Source organism: Macaca fascicularis, chromosome 2 (assembly GCF_037993035.2).
Source record: "Macaca fascicularis isolate 582-1 chromosome 2, T2T-MFA8v1.1".
Taxonomy (NCBI): domain Eukaryota; kingdom Metazoa; phylum Chordata; class Mammalia; order Primates; family Cercopithecidae; genus Macaca; species Macaca fascicularis.
The window spans coordinates 105,888,877-105,906,048 of NC_088376.1; the positions used below are offsets into that span (position 1 = coordinate 105,888,877).

Genomic DNA, 17,172 nt, shown 5'->3' on the forward strand with positions numbered 1-17,172 from the left:
TGTTAAAATGACCAGGCTTTTCTCTGATTTCTAGGTTCATGTGTTATATTTTAAAAGGCTATTCTCATTTCAGGGTTATTTTTAAAATTCTCTCATGTTTTTGATATATCTCTGATCCATCTGGAAGTTATTTTGGAGTAAGGGATAAGGTATAAAACAACTATTTTTTTTTTCAGATGGCAACCCAAATATCCCAGTGACATTTGTTGAATAATCAATCTTTCCCTCAACTTGAAAGGCTACCTTTACCATAGAGCCAATTTCCATACGTATATAGGTCTATTTCTGGACTCTTTTCTGTTCCAGCAAAGGGTCTATTTATATGCCAGAGTCACACTGTTTGAATTACTGAGCTTTATATTTTATGTTAATAACTAGTAGGACTTGGTCCTTCTCACTGCTCTTTTTTAGAATTTTTTTGATATTCTTGTATACTTTTTTGCTTGTTACTTCCTTCCCCTTCCCAGATCCTTTTGAGATTTTCTTGAAATCAAGTTGAGTTTTTGTGGATTAATATAGAGAGCGTTTACATCCTGAAATACAGTCACTCTAGCCGAGAACAGGTTATGCCTCTCCATCTGTTCACGTTCCTCAGAAGCATTTTGATGTTTTCTTCAGCTGGGTCTTCACTTTCAGGTTGGGTTATTCCTGGGCATTTTGTCTTCTTGTGGCTATTGGAAATAGGACCTTTTCTTTCATTACATGTTCTGGCTGGTAGCTCTTTGTTCATATTTAAGCTATTTCTTCTGCATATTAACTTTGCCACCATCCACCTTCTGACTTCATCTTGCTTTTAACGTTTGCTCAGTTTATCCTCTTGGGCTTCCCCTGCATACCATCATTTCATCTGTAACAAATTGGATTCTATCTTTTCATTTCTTCTTTCTTACTCTTACCTCATTACATTTACTGGTGTCACAGAGCAATGGTAAATATTAATGCAATGATGGACATGATATGTTTCTTACAGATTTGGGACAATTTCTAGTGTTTCACCATTAAACAGAATGCTGGCTTTTGACCAAAGACGTGATGAATTATTCATTTTTCCTGCTTTATTAAGAGTTTTTCAGGCCAGGTGCAGTGGCTCACACCTGTAATCCCAGGACTTTCCATCCTGAAGGCCCCAGGCCTGTGACTCTTCCCAGTTTGGGGAAGCGTCTCTGTGCTGGGGGCATGGGCCACCAGGGACTGGCAGGTTGCTCTTCTGGACTCTATCAGACCCAGATCAGGCACTGCTTGAGGAACCCTCTTGGCCCCAGAGACATGACATGTTTCTTACAGATTTGGGACAATTTCTAGTGTTTCACCATTGAACACTATGCTGGCTTTTGACTGAAGATATGAGGAATTATTCATTATTGCTACTTTATTAAGAGTTTTCAGGCCATGTGCAGTGGCTCACGACTGTAATTCCAGTTTGAGTGGGCCAGGTGGGAGGACTGCTTGAGCCCAGGAGCTCAAGACAAGCCTGGACAACATAGGGAGACTTTGTCTCTTAAAAAAAAAAAATTAAAAATTAAAAATTAGCCAAGCATGGTGGCATGCACCTGTAGTTACAGCTACTCAGGAGACTGAGGGGGAAGGATCTCTTGGGCTTAGGAGCTGGCAGTTGCAGTGAGCTGTAATCACGCCACTGCACTCCAGCCTGGGTGACAGAGCCAGACCCTGTCTCTAAAGAAAACAAAAACAAGAAGAGTTTCATTGTCAGGAATGGATGTGTAATTTTATCAAATGCCTTTTGGGTATCGTGGAAGAGGTCACCATATTTTCCCCCCTAATTATTAAAGTGGGGACCTTTTGTGACAGTGTTCCAATGGTGATTCATCTTAGCTTTCCTGGTCAGAACCTACTTTGCTGTGGTGGATTCATCTTTTAACAGCTGCTGGGTTTTGTGTTGATGTTTAAAATTTAGGAGGCTCCACAGATGTCTTTTTAGATAAGCCGTAGTCCTTCTCAATCCAGCTCCTCAAAGCCCATCAGCTGGTCTATTCACTGGCTTCCAAAGATGGTGCTGAGACTTCTGGCCTCAGGGTTTGGGCAGATGAAGCAGTCTAGATGTTCCCTCCCTGGAGCTTCCAGGGAAGATGCCGTGTATGTGGAAAGGCAAGGAGCATAGCAAGGTGAATCTTTAGAGGAGAGTGAGAGTCAGTGCCGAGTAACTCCCTCCTCTTCCACACTCTGACCTTCCCAAAGCCTCACCAAATTCTTCAACAGCCAGCCAGCCAGTATGGGAGCAGCCTGCCACCCTCCTTGGAGAGAGGTTTTGGAGTATGGGAAGGGGAGTTGGCTCTCCTCCTGCCTCCAACTATGCTGCAACTCTCTGACCCCCAGGCAGTGAGCCTGCCTAGCCAGCAGCCACCCTTTCCACCGTGAAGGTCCCAGGCCTGTGACTGCTCCCAGTTTGGGGAAGCATCTCTGCTCTGGGGGCATGGGACACCAGGGACAGCAGATGGCTCTTCTGGACTCTACCAGACCCAGATCAGGCACTGCTTGAGGAACCCGAGTCTTGGCCCCAGAGCCTTCACCCTGTACCTTCCCACCCCCACAGCTGGACCTGGTATCCCTCCTTGGCAGACTGCAGTATCTTGTCCCATGCAGATGTCCTGTTTGGGAGGTCACAGAGGCAATGACCCTACTATATCCTTCATGCTGGCAGCCAGTCATGCGCTTCAATTTGTTCTTGCATCCAAAAACCTTCAACTAAGTCTGGTTATGACAAACATGTTCTGGGGGCTGGATCACATTACTCAGCATTTGTGACTCATTATTCAGCCTCATCTTTGAAATGGGAACAATAACAGTATCTATCTCTTGGCTGCTAGCAGGGGTCAAATGACTTGTGATAGGTAAAGCACTAAGGATAATTCCTGGCACAGAGTAAGGGCATTACAATGGCTTAACTAAAATTAAACAAAAACTTCAGTCCACACGATTATGTAACACTGCCAGAAAACCCAAACTCTAAAGGTTTATCATTTTTTCTTGGTATCTCTTCATTTTTTCAAAAAGGGGAAAAGAATCAAATCTTGAAGGAATATGGGAATGAAAGTTAAGCTTGGTCTTGTTTGGCTGCTAGTCTTCTACTGTTTAAACCTAATTTCTCTTCTGTAGAAAAAGCCAACCAGACAGCACGGCAGAATAATCAAACTGGCAAGTGTGCCAGCCAAGCCCTCACTGTGAAACATTCAGATGGGTGTAGATTCTGGGAAGCCAGCACTGCATGCATCATATGGCCCAGTATTTCTTGTAGCTTCCTCTGGAAATAAATGCTGCTGCAAGTTTAAATCTGTATAGAAAGGCCTTGAGACGGGAGCAGGGAGGGTTTGGTGGGAGCAAGGTGGTTTGGCTGGCCACGCAGCTGGTGTGAAGCAAAATCCAGAGCAGTTATTGCACTTTAGGCTTGCTAGAGCTGTCCTGACATTTGCTCTCCTGGCCCAAGGTAATTCAGCTGGTGGGTTTCTGTCTCACAGATATGTCCATGCTCCAAACACTAGACTTGTGCATGGAAGAGATACTAGACCATCATAACTTCCTTTATGTCAGACTCTGGTTCTCAGGCCTGTAGTGCTGGGTGAGTGGGGGGTGAGGCCAGCGCTTTTTAGGAGAGAACCACTGGCCTGTCCCCTCCAGGGCCAGAGACTTCTGGGAACTCTCCATAACATCTGCCTCCTGGATTACATCCTGTGTGATCCTCAACACGGCCCCATGGGAGTATCACCTCCCCATTTTGTTGATGAAAAAACTGAGGCATGGCAAGATGAGCAATTTTCTGAATTCACACAGCCAGGACATAGTGGAGGCAGTATTCATCCCCAAATTCATCTGAACTTCAAACTGGGGGTCACAAACTAAACCATGGCCCACAATGCCGCCAAATTTACTCCTCACCTGTTTGTAGAATGGTTTAGAATGATTTTAGCACTTTTAAGTGGTTAAAAAAATTGAAAGAATAATATTGTGGGACATCTAAATTTATATGAAATTCAATTTCAGTGCACATAAGGTTTTGCCTGTGTTCCAATATGTTGGTAGAAGAGCTGAGGCAGGACTGGCTTGTCTGTCATAATATAAAAGAGTCTTGGAAGATGTCCTGGGTCCAGGGTCTAAAACCCCTCATGGCCTTTGGGACACCAAGCTCTGTGCCAAAGGGTGTAAGGGGAAGGGGTGATCACACCCAACACCAGGCCGTGGGGGCTACAAAGTCCGGCGGAGTCAAAGGAATGAGAAAAGACAAGTTAAGAGGGCATAAGGTGGGTCCAGGGGGCCAACGCTGGTATGGAGGCTGTGAAGTCCCTGAGCTCTGGGAGCCCACACTATTTATTGGTGATCAAACAAAGAAGCAGATGGTGAAGACATTCAGGATGTGGGGGTAAACAGGTGAGGGCGTGAGGATGTGGGGGTAGAAATGTAGCAGTGCATCAAGAGTAGCTGTGATGGTTTAGCATTTTCTTTGACACATATAGAATATACTCTGCTGCTTGAGATAATGGAGAGCATGTTTACAAGCCTGGGAGAGCAACCAACAAGTCTGTGCATATTGCAGAGGCTACGAGGAGTTTTATGCCCTGAGCCCTGGATTCCATCCAAGTCATGAGGGGTTTTATGCCCTGGGCTTAGATTTGTGGTGCGGCAGGGTAGCCTTCCACCCTTTGACATAGAGCTTGGTGTTCCAAAGGCCACGAGGAGTTTTAGACCCTGGACCCCGGACATCTTCCAAGACTCTTTCATATTATGACAGATAAGCCAGTCCTGCCTCAGCTCTTCTACCAACATATTGGAATATAGCCATGCCTGTTTGTTTATGTATTATCTATAATATATAAGATATGCACTACAGTGGCAGACTTAAGTAGTTATGACAGAGACTGTATGGCCTTCAATGCCTAAAATATTTACTCTCTGGTCCTTTATAGAGAAGTTTTCTGATCTCTGCAGTAAACCACTGTGTTGGTAGCCTCTGGTGACTCTTGCTAAGGATGGGGTGCATATGAAAGCATGGAGTAGGCTCATATATGGGTGGTGATGTGGTTTGACTGTGTCCCTACCCAAAATCTCGTCTTGGATTGTAATCCCCATAATCCCCACATGTCCAGGAAGAGACCAGGTGGAGGTAACTGAATCATGGCGGTGGTTTCCTCAATGCCATTCTCGTGATAGTGAGTTCTCATGAGATCTGATGGTTTTATAAGTGCCTGGTAGTTCCTCCTGCATTCATTCTCCTTCCTGCCACCTTGGGAAGAAGGTTTCTTGCTTTCCCTTCACCTTCTGCCATAATTGTAAATTTCCTGAGGCCTCCTCAGACATGCAGACCAGTGAGTCAATTAAATCTCTTTCCTTTATAAATTACTCAGTCTTGGGCAGTTGTTTACAGCAGTATGAAAATGGACTAATACAGTAAATTGGTACCACAAAGAGGGAGGTACTGCTATAAAGGTACCTAAAAATGTGGAAGTGACTTTGGAACTGGGAAACAGGCAGATGTTGGAACAGTTTGGAGGGCTCAGAAGAAGACAGGGAGATGTGGGAAAGTTTGGAACTTCCTAGAAACTTGTTGAATAACTTTGAACAAAATGCTGATAGTGATATGGACAATGAAGTCCAGGCTGAAGTGAACTCAGATGGAGATGAGAACTTGTTGGGAACTGGAATAAAGGTGATTCGTGCTATGCTTTAGCAAAGAAACTGGTGGCATTTTGCCCCTGCCCTAGAGATGTGTGGAACTTTGAACTTGAGAGAGATGATTTAAGGTATCTGGCAGAAGAAATTTCTAAGCAGCAAAGCATTCAAGACGTGACCTGGATACTCTTAGAAGCATTCAGTTTTTTACATTCACAGAGATGGTTTGGAATTGGAACTTATGATTGAGATGGAATCAGAGCATAAAAGTTCGGAAAATTTGCAGCCTGATGATGTGGTAGAAATGAAAAACTCATTTTCTGGGGAGAAATTCAAGCTGGCTGCAGAAATTTGCATAAGTAACGAGGAGCCAAATGTCAATGCCAAGATAATGGAGAAAATGTTTCCAAGGCATGTCAGAGGTCTTCACAGCAGCCCTCCCATCACAGGTCCAAAGGCCTGGGAGGAGGAAATGGTTGTGTGGGCCAGGTCCAGGGCCTTGCTGCTTTGTGTAGTCTTAGGACTTGGTGCCCTCCATCCCAGCTGCACCAAAAAGGGGCCAAAGTACAGCTCAGGCCGTTGCTTCAGAGGGTACAAGCCCCAAGCCTTATTGGCTTCCACATGGCGTTGTGCCTGTGGCTACACAGAAGACAAGACTTGAGCTTTGGGAACCTTCACCTGTATTTCAGAGGATGTATGGAAACACCTACATGTCCAGGCAGAAGTCTGCTGAAGGGGTGGAACCCTCATGAAGAACCCCTGCTAGGGCAGTGTGGAAGGGAAATGTGGAGTCAGAGCCCCTACATGGAGTCCCCAGTGGGGCACTGCCTCATGGAGCTCTGAGAAGAGGGCCACCATCCTCCAGACCCCAGAATGGTAGATACACTGACAGCTTGTACTGTTGCACTTGGAAAAGCTGCAGACACTCAATGTCAGCCAGTGAAAGCAGTTGGGAGGGGTCTCTACCCTACAGGGCCAGAGCTGCCCAAGACTGGGAGACCATCTCTTGCATCAGCATGAGAACAGACTAATACATGTGGTATGATACTAGCTTTAGTGATTTAAAATGAACTGGAAGGCTGTGAGGTCTCTGGTGGTATGCTGCAGGGCTCTCTAACCCTGTCCTAGCCAACATTTTTATTAGTAGCCTGAATGAGGACACTGGGCTGTAGGGGACCCAGCCATTCTCTTGTAGTCCTTCCTCACAGAGCCCTGATTTGATTCACCTTCCACCTATTCCTGGATTCAGAGGCAATGGGTTCAAGGATCAGTGCATTAACATCTTCCACTGAGTGCTATTGGTCCAAGAATGTGTGCCTCTTAATTTGGCTGAAGGGAAGGCCTTCTATTCCATGGTTGTTGAGGGGAGAGATTCCTTCTCTCTCTCCCCTTCTCTCATACTCTTTTTCTTTCTCTCCTGCTGGACAGGAACAAGGAAACATATTCCCACAGCACCTACCTGCAGGCATCCTAAGACAACAATGGAATGCTGTTAACATTGTGGGTGGTATGTGGAGGGCAGAAAGCATCCCAAGTCCTTATCATGACAATATGGAGCTGCTAAATCCACCCAGCCTGCCTTTCCTCAAGACTTCCTTCTGTAGATAATCTCAATCTTCCTTGTGGTTTAAGCCATTTTGAGTCAGGTTTTCTGTTACTTGTGGCTGAAAATACTCCCATTGGTATAGTAGCTTACTGGTCTGGCTGGCACATAACCTAAAATTGGCAGGGGAAGGAAAAGCAAATGAATGTGACAACAAAACCATCGAAAAAATATTCAATGGGTTGCAATGAAAGATTAAAGGAGGAAATGGAATAGTGTTAAATGCAAAGTCTTCTACTGAGGGCCTGTGAGTCAGTGGTATAAATGCAGGTTAATGAAGCCCTGGCTGAATGGACATATATGAGACAGAGACTTGCTAATTTTGGACATGCAAAATATGTGTCAACAACATGATGAGATTGGCAAAGATGCAAATCTAGTCTTAACATCTGGAATCAGGGAGGCAATGTTTCTGTGCTACTCTATAACTTGATTCTCTGCTGTTGTGTCCAGTGCTAGGTACTAAAGTATGACAAGAATACTGACCAACAAGAGCTTGGACATGTGACAGCAATAGAGACTGTGACGGGTTTCTATCTAGGTTTGAGGTCCCCAAAAAGAGACTCTGACTAGAATTTGAATAGAGCAATTTATTTGGGAGGTGGTCCTAGGAAACCTGGTGAGCAAATGGGGAAGTGAAACAGGGAAGGAAGAAAAGCTAATGAAGGGTACAGTAAAGGGCAGGCTGCCACATGAGCAAGGGAGGCTGAACCCAGATAAGGGCCCTTGACAGACTTTGTAGAACACTGCTGTAGGGTATCATTCCCCTGGGAGGTGAGGGGCTATGATATTTGTACACTAACTGCCATAAGTCATTGGTTGAAGCTTGCTCCTGGGAGCATTGATTTTCCAGCACTTTCAGCCTGCTGCATGGGTAGGTTAAGCCTGTTATGGGCAAGAGTACCTCTACATATGGGCACTGTATGGTTGGGACCTTCTGTAGGTGAGCCCTAGGTTCATGGGTTGGGGGCATCAAAAACATCTACCATAGTTTCAGAACCCAAGTGTGTTTAACCTGGAAGAAGGAAAATTCAGGGGGTGCATCACTTGAAGGGAGTTTGATTCCAAGCAACAGAGACTAACTCTGATTAACATAAGCAAGGAAAGAATCTGTATTTGGTAAGACATTAAGGGCTTCAAGGAATGGAAGAAAAAGGCCTGGGAAGCCTGAAGAGTCAGGGGAAGGATGGAGGGTATATGGTTAGAGGAGCTTGGACCCCATCTTCACTTCATGGCTGGATGTGCAGGGTACTTGGATTGATGATGCCACCAGACTGTATCTAGCAGGGAAGATTGGTTCTCTTATAGGAAAACCAGGAACTCTAATGAGCGGTGTGCATGCCAATATATTTAGAGGGAAATTTCTAATGTCTGCAACTTACTTTGAAATGCATAAAAAATAAGAAATAAGATGATTTAATGAATGGATATAGAGATGTATCGATGGTTAGATATGTCATAAAATAAGTAAAATATTCATGGTAGAATTTTGGTGATGGGTATATGGGTATTCACCATAAAATTATTTCAAATTTGCTGTATGTTTGGAATTTTTCATAATAGGGTATTAGAGGAAAGAAGGAAAATTGGGTATTGGTTACCCAAAGTTCAGGAGGCCAAAGCAGTAAAGAGGGTCCTCCTCAGGAAGTCTTGCTAATTGGCTCACTGCATAAACAGGGCTGTGGTTCTTTGCCAAGCTGGACCAATCTTCTGGACTTTGTGCATTGGCCTCTGTGCATAAACTTGCTTTTTTACCAGAATCAGTGGATATATTTAATCCATTCGGTCTACTGCTACTAATGTGGCCTCACAGAAATGCCCTCAGCCTGTCTAGACCTGAGGTGTGATTTCTCCGTTTTCAACTGTATAAAACAGAGAAAATAATGTTTGGGGACAGTACTTGGGACTATTGAATGCTGTCTCATTTCTCAACATCTGGTTTTGTGAGATTATTGGTGACTAGGACTATAGTTATATTCTTATTGGTTGCACTGGGATAACCATTAACATCTGGATTTATAACAATCTAGGTCAGATTACCAGCAATTTAATAATGTAAAAAGACTTTCTTTCTATATAAATCTGTTCCCCTCCCACTTTTATGCTATTCTTGTCACAAATTACATCTTTATACATTTTCTGCCCATCAGCATAGATTATAATTATTGCTTTAAGCAGTTGTTTTTTAAAATCAGAGAGGAAAAAAGAAGTCCAGACCAAAAAAAAAAAATACATTTATACTGTCTTTTATGTTTATGTATACAGTTATCTTGAACAGAGCTTTTTAGTTCTTGATATTAATTCAAGTTACTACTTAGTATCCTTTCATTCATCCTGAAGGCCCCCTTTTAGTATTTCTTGTAGAACAAGCCTGCTGACAATAAATTCCGTTTTTGTTGTTCTGTTAATGTCTTCATTTATCCTTAATTTTTGAAGGAGAGTTTTGCTGTATATAAAATTCTTGGTTGACTGACTCTCTTTTTTTTAATTTAATTTCAACACTTTGAATGTTGCTCCTCTGCCTTTTGGCCTCCATGGTTTTTGATAAATCTGATACCAAACCACTCTTTGAAATAATCCTTTTTATGTGATGAGTGACTTCTCTCTTGCTGCTTTTAGGATTCTCTCTCTGTCTTTGGTTTTTGACAGTTTTATTCTAGGTGTAGGTCTCTTTCAGTTTATATTAATGGAGTTCACTTCACTGGACCTCTTGGATGTGTAGATCAATGCTTTTCACCAAATTTGGGGAGGTTTTGTACATTAATTCTAATATTATTTTCACATCCTCCTCCCTTCCTTTTAAAAGTCCTCTTATATATATGTTGGTACACTTAATGGTATTACATGGGTCTCTGAGGCACTGTTTATTTTTCTTCATTTTTTTCTTCTTATTCCTCATACTTGATAATCTCAGTTGACCTATCTTCAAGTTTTCTGATTTGTTCTTCTGCCTGCTCATAACTGCTGTTTGATCCTCTCAGTGAATTTTTAAAAGTTGTAGTACTTTTCAACTCCATAATTTATATTTGGTTTCTCTTTATAATTTCTATCTCATTATTCATGTAGTCTATATGGTGAGGTATCATTCTCATACTTTACTTCTCTAGGCCTGATTTCCTTTAGTTCTTTGAACATATGTAAAATAGCTAATTTAAATTTTTTCTCCAACATCTGGGCTTCCTCAGGAACAATTTTGATTGATTGCCTTTTTTCATGCATATTGGCCATACTTTGTTTCTTTGACTGTCTCATATTTTTTGTTGAAAACTGAGTATTTAAGTAATATAAGATGGCCACTCTGAAAATCAGATTCTTCTTTTCCCCAGGATTTTTGTTGTTGCTGTTTGTTGTAGTTTTTTTCATTTGTAGTTATTTTCTTTGTTATTTGCTTGTTTTATTTTTATGAACAAAGTCTATATTCATCTGTATTCTTTATTGTATATGGCCACTGAAATTTCTGCTCAGTTGGTTCAGTGATCAGCTGATGATTGAGCAGATTTTCATGAATTTCTGGAGCCAGTAAGTCTCCTAGTGTTTGCCAAAGGGTCTGTGTGTGTGTGTGTTGAGGCATCTCCAACACGTATGTATGCAGTTGATAAATCTGCTTTTGCCTTCACTCATGCTTGTACAGTCTCAAGGTCAACCAGAGGTGAGAGCTTAGGGTCTTTTCAAGTTTTTCCTGAACATGTGCACAGTCCTACACATGTGCATGTGGACTTCCAGATTTCCAGGAACATACTGGAGCTTTTCACAGCCCCTTGGACATTTCATTTCTTATCTCTTCCTTTTTAAGCTTTTTGGTTAATCTATTGTTTGTCCCAACTGTTATCCATTGTCTCAGGCAGCCATGCTCTTGAAACATGTGGCAGTAAATGTTTTCAACAAATGTCCTCTACCCGTCCAGGAGAAGGCTTTTAGTACTGGGCAACCAAAAAAACCATGCCTTTTAGTGGAGTTTACCAGGGAATCACCAGACAGTTCAGATAATGACCATTTTCTTGAAATGAGGTCTGCTCTGCTCCCTTCATACTGAGTTTCCAAGTTCCCAGGCTGATGTCTTCCTCTCCAGTGGTGTTCCTAGGCTTTCTAATTCAGACTAGCCATTCTGCAAAGATGGGATCAGAGTGTCCAATCTAGGTCTTCCCCACAGCAGGCTCTTTCAGGAATTTAGTACATTTTGCAGCCTGAGAGTTAGATACCTATGTGATTCATTGTTCTGATTGGTAGATCCCAGAGGTCCTCAAGGCCTCCCCACTGACTTTCACCACCACCCGAGAGATTTAAGAAAACAACTAAAACCCCTGGTCCCATAACCTGTGGGGTTTGGAGCCCTTCCTAGGATTTGGATAAATCCCAAGTAGTGGATGGACTCCTTCTGTTTGATGTGCCATGAGCACTACCTTGACTTGCCCCACACCAAACCTGAACTCAAAGCTCAGCATCCACCAAACATTTCATAAGGGCAGCAGCTTCACTGCAGGATGGAGAACTTATGGGAGAGTACATCTCACAGCCCCAGCCTTCTGCTGCTCCCTGCTTCCCTTCACCTTCTCTATTCCTCTGTCCTCCCACTTCCACAGCAAGAAACTAACTTTTCTTCTTGTCCCATGCAAAGCAAGTCCTCCCACACCCAGACCTCCTGTAATTTCACCGTCTACCCTAAGCACTCGTCAAGGTATTGCATCAAACCAAGTTTCCTTTGTAAAAGGAAAATAGAATGAGTTTTCCCAGGCTTGCACATCCTGTGTGTGATGGTGATTCCCTGCTGCTCAGTCGCGCTTACTTCATCTTTCATCCACTCCCTAGCATCTCCCAAGCCTTCTCCAGACCAACTCCTCACTTCGACTATTCTCCCTTTCCTGTCTTTCTCCCCACAGCAAGCCCTCCCCTAACCATCCTCAGAGGACTCTACCAGTTCTGCTTGTATGCCTCTCCATCCTCAATCTCTTTGTCCTAGACACTTACAGCAGATGCTATCCTCATGTAGGTCAGGGCTGGGGCAGACCACGATTCTCCCTACTGCTGACTTGCAGGCTGCGACTTTCCTTCTGAAGAAAGCATCCCAGAAGCAAGTGAGTGGGAAGCGTGATTCTAGGAATCCTCTGATCCACTCTAAAATGCTGTGGGTGTCATCTGTATGTATCTATTCAGGGGAAGGGTGGCAAAGCTCCTCAGAACTGACCGCACACCACATTGAGGATGCCCTCCTCTTTCCCCGGCTTGATTCAGGCCTGCTGCAGGGTAAAAGAGCTGTCCAGTTGGAGCTGTTGAGATGATCATTAAAGGACTTGCACCTCTAAAGAAAGGAGGAATCCCTGATGTAGCATTTGCTGCTTAAAGAAAAAATAGAGTGATGTAGAATCTCCCTGGGTAGACAGGCAGACGGTCAGCATTCGGAGCCCCAGTGGTGCCAGGCTAGAGCTCAAGAGCAACAGTGTAGGTCAAGCTGTGGGCACTGGGTGAAAATCCACACTGGCCTGAGGCATGAGCAAACAGCTCCTGGTGTGCAGAGTGAGCTGGCCAGAGGAGGAAAGTGGAAGCCCCATTTAGTAATGACCAGCACAGAGAACCACTGAGAGTCACCCCTGCTGTGGCCCCAGCGTCATGTAGGAAACAGCAGGTCAGGTGGCCTCCGTGCTGTGCCTGGTGGAGGCAGGCCCCTGCCCTGCCTCACCCTACCAAAGGCTGGGTGTCTCCACAGGTCCACGACCGCTTGGATCGCTACTGTTGTGGCTTCGAGCCTGAGCCCTCAGACCCCTGTGTAGAAGAGAGGCTCCGAGAGAAATGCCGGAACCCAGCCGAGCTGCGGCTGGTCCACATCCTGGTACGTCTCCACACCATCCCCTTGTCACCCCAGAACCAGGTCTTCCTGTGTCCTTCAGAAGATGCTAACAAGTTTCAAAAATCATTTGTTGCTGGGGTTTCCCAGTCTTGTTCTTTTCAGCAAAACCAGTTGTTTGAATATTTCCAGGAGTCTGCAATATGTAAACTGATAAAATGGAGCTTTAAGAATGTGCCTGAGGAGGAGTGTGGCATGAGGGCTGGAGCCCCCTTTTCACTGTCTCCACTGCCCATAAGAGACTCCAGAGAACAACTAGGGCTCCTGGAAGTAGAGTTTGAGAATGGTGTGTCTAGTCAACATCCTCGTTGTGCCAGTAAATGAGGAGTTGCAGTCTGGAGGGAAAGGAATCTCCAAGGCCATATGGTAGCAGCATTAGGGCATGAACCCAAGACCCCAGTGGCTCACAGGCTGCTGCTGCTCCTGTCAAAACTAGAGTCCAGGGTGGGAAGCAATGTGCTGTGGCCATCGGAGAGGGCAGAATAACCATTTCCTCTGCATAAGAAGCAAAGTGCTTCCCCCAGGGAAGGGCTTCTCTATCTTCTCCTGCAGTGAGGCATAGTGTCCCCACAGCCTCCCTTTCCTCTTGGAGGGTAGCTGTCAGCATGGTGTCCAGGGATGGGCTTCAGGGAGGCCACATCACCCAGAGGCCAGGATTGCTTAGTGGGGGTGCTGGCAATTCTCCTCCTCTACCCCCAGAGCCATCTCTCCTTTTCCCTTGTCACAGGTAAATATCCATGGGAGAGACAAAGCTTTAATAGCCATTGTTTACCCCTGGTGAGCAGGCATTTCACAGATCTTTTAGGACAGCAGTTTCTAGAGGGAAGAGCCACCCAGCTTTGAGCAAAAAGTGATCCTGACATGTGGAGTGGGGTGAGAAAGGAGAAGAGGCAGAGAGAAGGGAAGCTGGGGTCCTGGAAACAGAAGTTCATAGCTTAAGCCTAGGCCGCTGGAGAGGATTGTGGGAAATGCCCATGGGCTTTTGGAGGCTATGTGGGAAAGGAGTGCGTGCGTGGGAGTGGGGACGAGAAGAGATGGTCTCCCATTCACAACCACACCATATTCTTTAAGGTACTAAAGAATTCTCCGGTGCTGATTTTGGTTTTCAAAATGTTTAGGAGCTGCTAAACTCTTCTGTAGAAACAGAGTGTGGTCACTGCTTTTCGAGGATAAAAGACATCTGTGTGTGCTCTCAGTGGTGCTAAGGGGGATGCCCAGGTGCATAGGCAGAGGTGGCACAAAGGGGTGACTGAGTGTGTACACATGTGAGCAGCACATGTGTGATGCCTCTCACAGCGATGGCCCTGAGGAGCAGGCTACCTCGGCACCTGCCGATTCCCACCTGTGCTCCTCACCCCTTCAGCCACCAAAACAGGATCAGTCCTTTGGCCTTGCAATTTAGCAGATGGTGCTCTGCCTTAGCCCTATGGGTCCAGGTTTGAAACGGCCCAGCTACTTACTAGCTGTGTGATTTTGTGCAAATTGCTTAAGTTAAGGTGCCACCATTTCTGTAAAATAGGGCTAACACTAGTGCCCGCTTCCTAAGGTTACTGGGAGAACTAACTGACAGGATGCCTGGAAGCACTTAGCACAGTGCCCAACATAGAGTAAGTGGTCAGCTGTGAGGACTGTTTGTTAGCATGGACTGTGGGACTGACAGCTCAGGGCTCTCAGCCCCTTAATCTTGACCAAGTCCATAGGTGCCAGCCGTAGCTGCACCCTTACCCACCTCTCTATCTGTCCACCCTCTTCCCTGAGGTCCGGAGCAGCAATCCATCTCACCTGGTCTACATCGATAACGCCGGCAACCTTCAGCACCCTGAGGACAAGCTGAACTTTCGGCTGCTGGAGGGCATAGATGGGTGAGGGTCAAAAGGGTCGGGTGGAAGTTCACGGGACTGAGACCTGATGGCCTTGCTGCAAACCTTGGGACCTTGAACTATGGCCCTGAGAAGCCCACGGTCCATCAGACAAGCTGTTGGATCAGAACTTTAGGTGGTGGTGGTGAACCCTGGGAAAGCTGAGAGGGGACACAGTTGGCAGGGCCTACCCCAACATCCAGAGGGCCTCCTGTGCCTGCAGAATACTAGCTGCATTGCTGGGGTGTGGAGAGGCTAGTCCTTCCCTTTTTCTGGGTGGGAGAGCTAGGCTGAAGAGTCTACCCCTCCCTGCTCACTCTTGGCAGGCAGCTCTGCCTTCCCAGGATTCTTTCTGGCCCTGCATTTGCCAAATGGAGCCTGGGATAGCAGCATTTGTTCACCTGGCTTCTCTATAGGATGGGACCCATCTGAAGGGTCTATCCCCTGCCTTCACAGCAGAGCTAGGCAAAGGGTCCTCTGTTAATGAGATAGCAGGTGCAGGCCTGGGGAGTTTGCAGGGTGACTTTGCCAGAGTTCCTCAACTATGCACGCTCTGGCCATCTGGCTTCACCTGTTATTGAAATTCTCTGAGATCGCTGTTGCTTTTTCTTTCTGTTACGGGGTTCTGGGGCCTTCGCTCCAGGTTTCCTGAGTCTGCCGTGAAGGTTCTCGCATCAGGGTGTCTACAGAATATGCTGCTGAAGTCGCTGCAGATGGACCCCGTGTTCTGGGAAAGCCAAGGCGGGGCTCAGGGGCTGAAGCACGTCCTCCAGACCCTGGAGCAGCGAGGACAGGTGCTGCTGGGACACATCCGAAAGCACAACCTCACACTCTTCAGGGACGAGGACCCGTGAGCCTCACACCAGCCCTGAGTCAATGAGCATCCATCCTGATGGCCATATTTTCTTGGGCTCACTCATCTTGAGGACAAATGGGAAAAGCCAGAAGTCAGAGGGGCACAAGGATGTCATGGGATATTTCACCTGCCCGGGATGGTGGAGGTAGCATGGGGTTTTCAATCTCAATGCATCCCTTTCCGCTTTCTCGGCTCTGGCTATTTATTCCCCTGCACCAACAAATACATTAAAAAATGTTCTGGAGCTGCTCAAGATACTGTAAAAATGTGTGATGCACGTGCATATGCAGAGCTGGAGAACTTTGTGTGTGTGTGGAGGTGTGTAGGTGTGGGTGGCATGTGTGCGTGCCTGCATGCAATACATGAGACAAACCCAATAAAGGTAAAATCTTCATAGAACTGCACTTGCAGCCCAGAGTTGCTCCGGCTGAAAGTAGACTCAGGTCTAATAAATGACACATAATGTGTTTGTCTTTATAGACTTTAACTTTTCAATTATTACTCAGTTATGTTTTTTGGTTTAAAAAATTATAAAAGTCTAAAAGTAATACATGCTCAGTAAAAACAAGTTCATAAATAATAGAAGCATATGACAAAGAGCATAAGTTCCACAAACTCTCTAGCAGTGTGTATGTGTGTGTGTGTGTGTTATTCATGGTCACACTACTTGCAAATTAAAAAATAAAAGTGCGGTCATGCTTTGTTTGTCAACTCACTATATTTTTACTTTATTAACTATATTCTGTATCAGCCATCTGATTTGACCCAATCTTTATTGGTGACTGCATGAAATTCCAAGGCAGGGATGTGTCATATTTTCTTTAGCTGGTCCCATAATCATGAACATTTAAGTAGCTCCAATTTTTCATCAATTACAGACATTGCTGCCGTGAACATGACTGCGTGGTGTGCAAATATTTCTGCGAGTCAGATTTCCGTAAGGGGTTTCTGGGGCAAAGGGTATGGGCATTCAGTATTCTGAAAGAAACTGCCAAATTGCTGTCCGAAATGGTGGTGTCAATTTACATTTCTCCCAAGAGGGTAGGAGAGTGATTATTTTTCTACACCCTCACCAACACTTAACATTCTCAGACTTTTGGGTTTTAGGAGGAAAACCTATTTAAAAACTGCATTTCCTTAATCATGAACGAAGTCATCTTTCCACTTATTTGCCAGACATTTGTATTTTCTTTTCTGCATTGTCCTTTTCTTTTAAGATGCTTGCCCTTTGCTTGTTAATTTGTTGGAAATCTTTGACTCTAATGAGTGTAATCAATCTTTTCTCTGTTGACTTGGTGTAAATGTTTTCTTCCAGCCTATCATTTGTCTCTTAACTTTGTTTATAGTCTTTTGCCAAGCGTAAAATGTTAATTTCCACATAGTCAAATTTGTTTAT

The 17,172-nt window shown here is 44.9% G+C and overlaps 1 protein-coding gene across 1 annotated transcript in view; it reads left to right on the forward strand.

Annotated features, from left to right (window-relative positions):
* Window positions 1-16,487, forward strand: part of GASK1A (golgi associated kinase 1A) — an 83,986-nt gene extending 67,499 nt beyond the window's left edge. The window contains exons 3-5 of the mRNA XM_005546805.4: window positions 12,924-13,046; window positions 14,820-14,923; window positions 15,564-16,487. Coding sequence (XP_005546862.3) covers window positions 12,924-13,046; window positions 14,820-14,923; window positions 15,564-15,774 — 438 coding nt within the window. The 3' untranslated portion in view covers window positions 15,775-16,487. The remainder of the gene's footprint in view (window positions 1-12,923; window positions 13,047-14,819; window positions 14,924-15,563) is intronic.
* The last annotated feature ends 685 nt before the right edge of the window (window positions 16,488-17,172 follow it).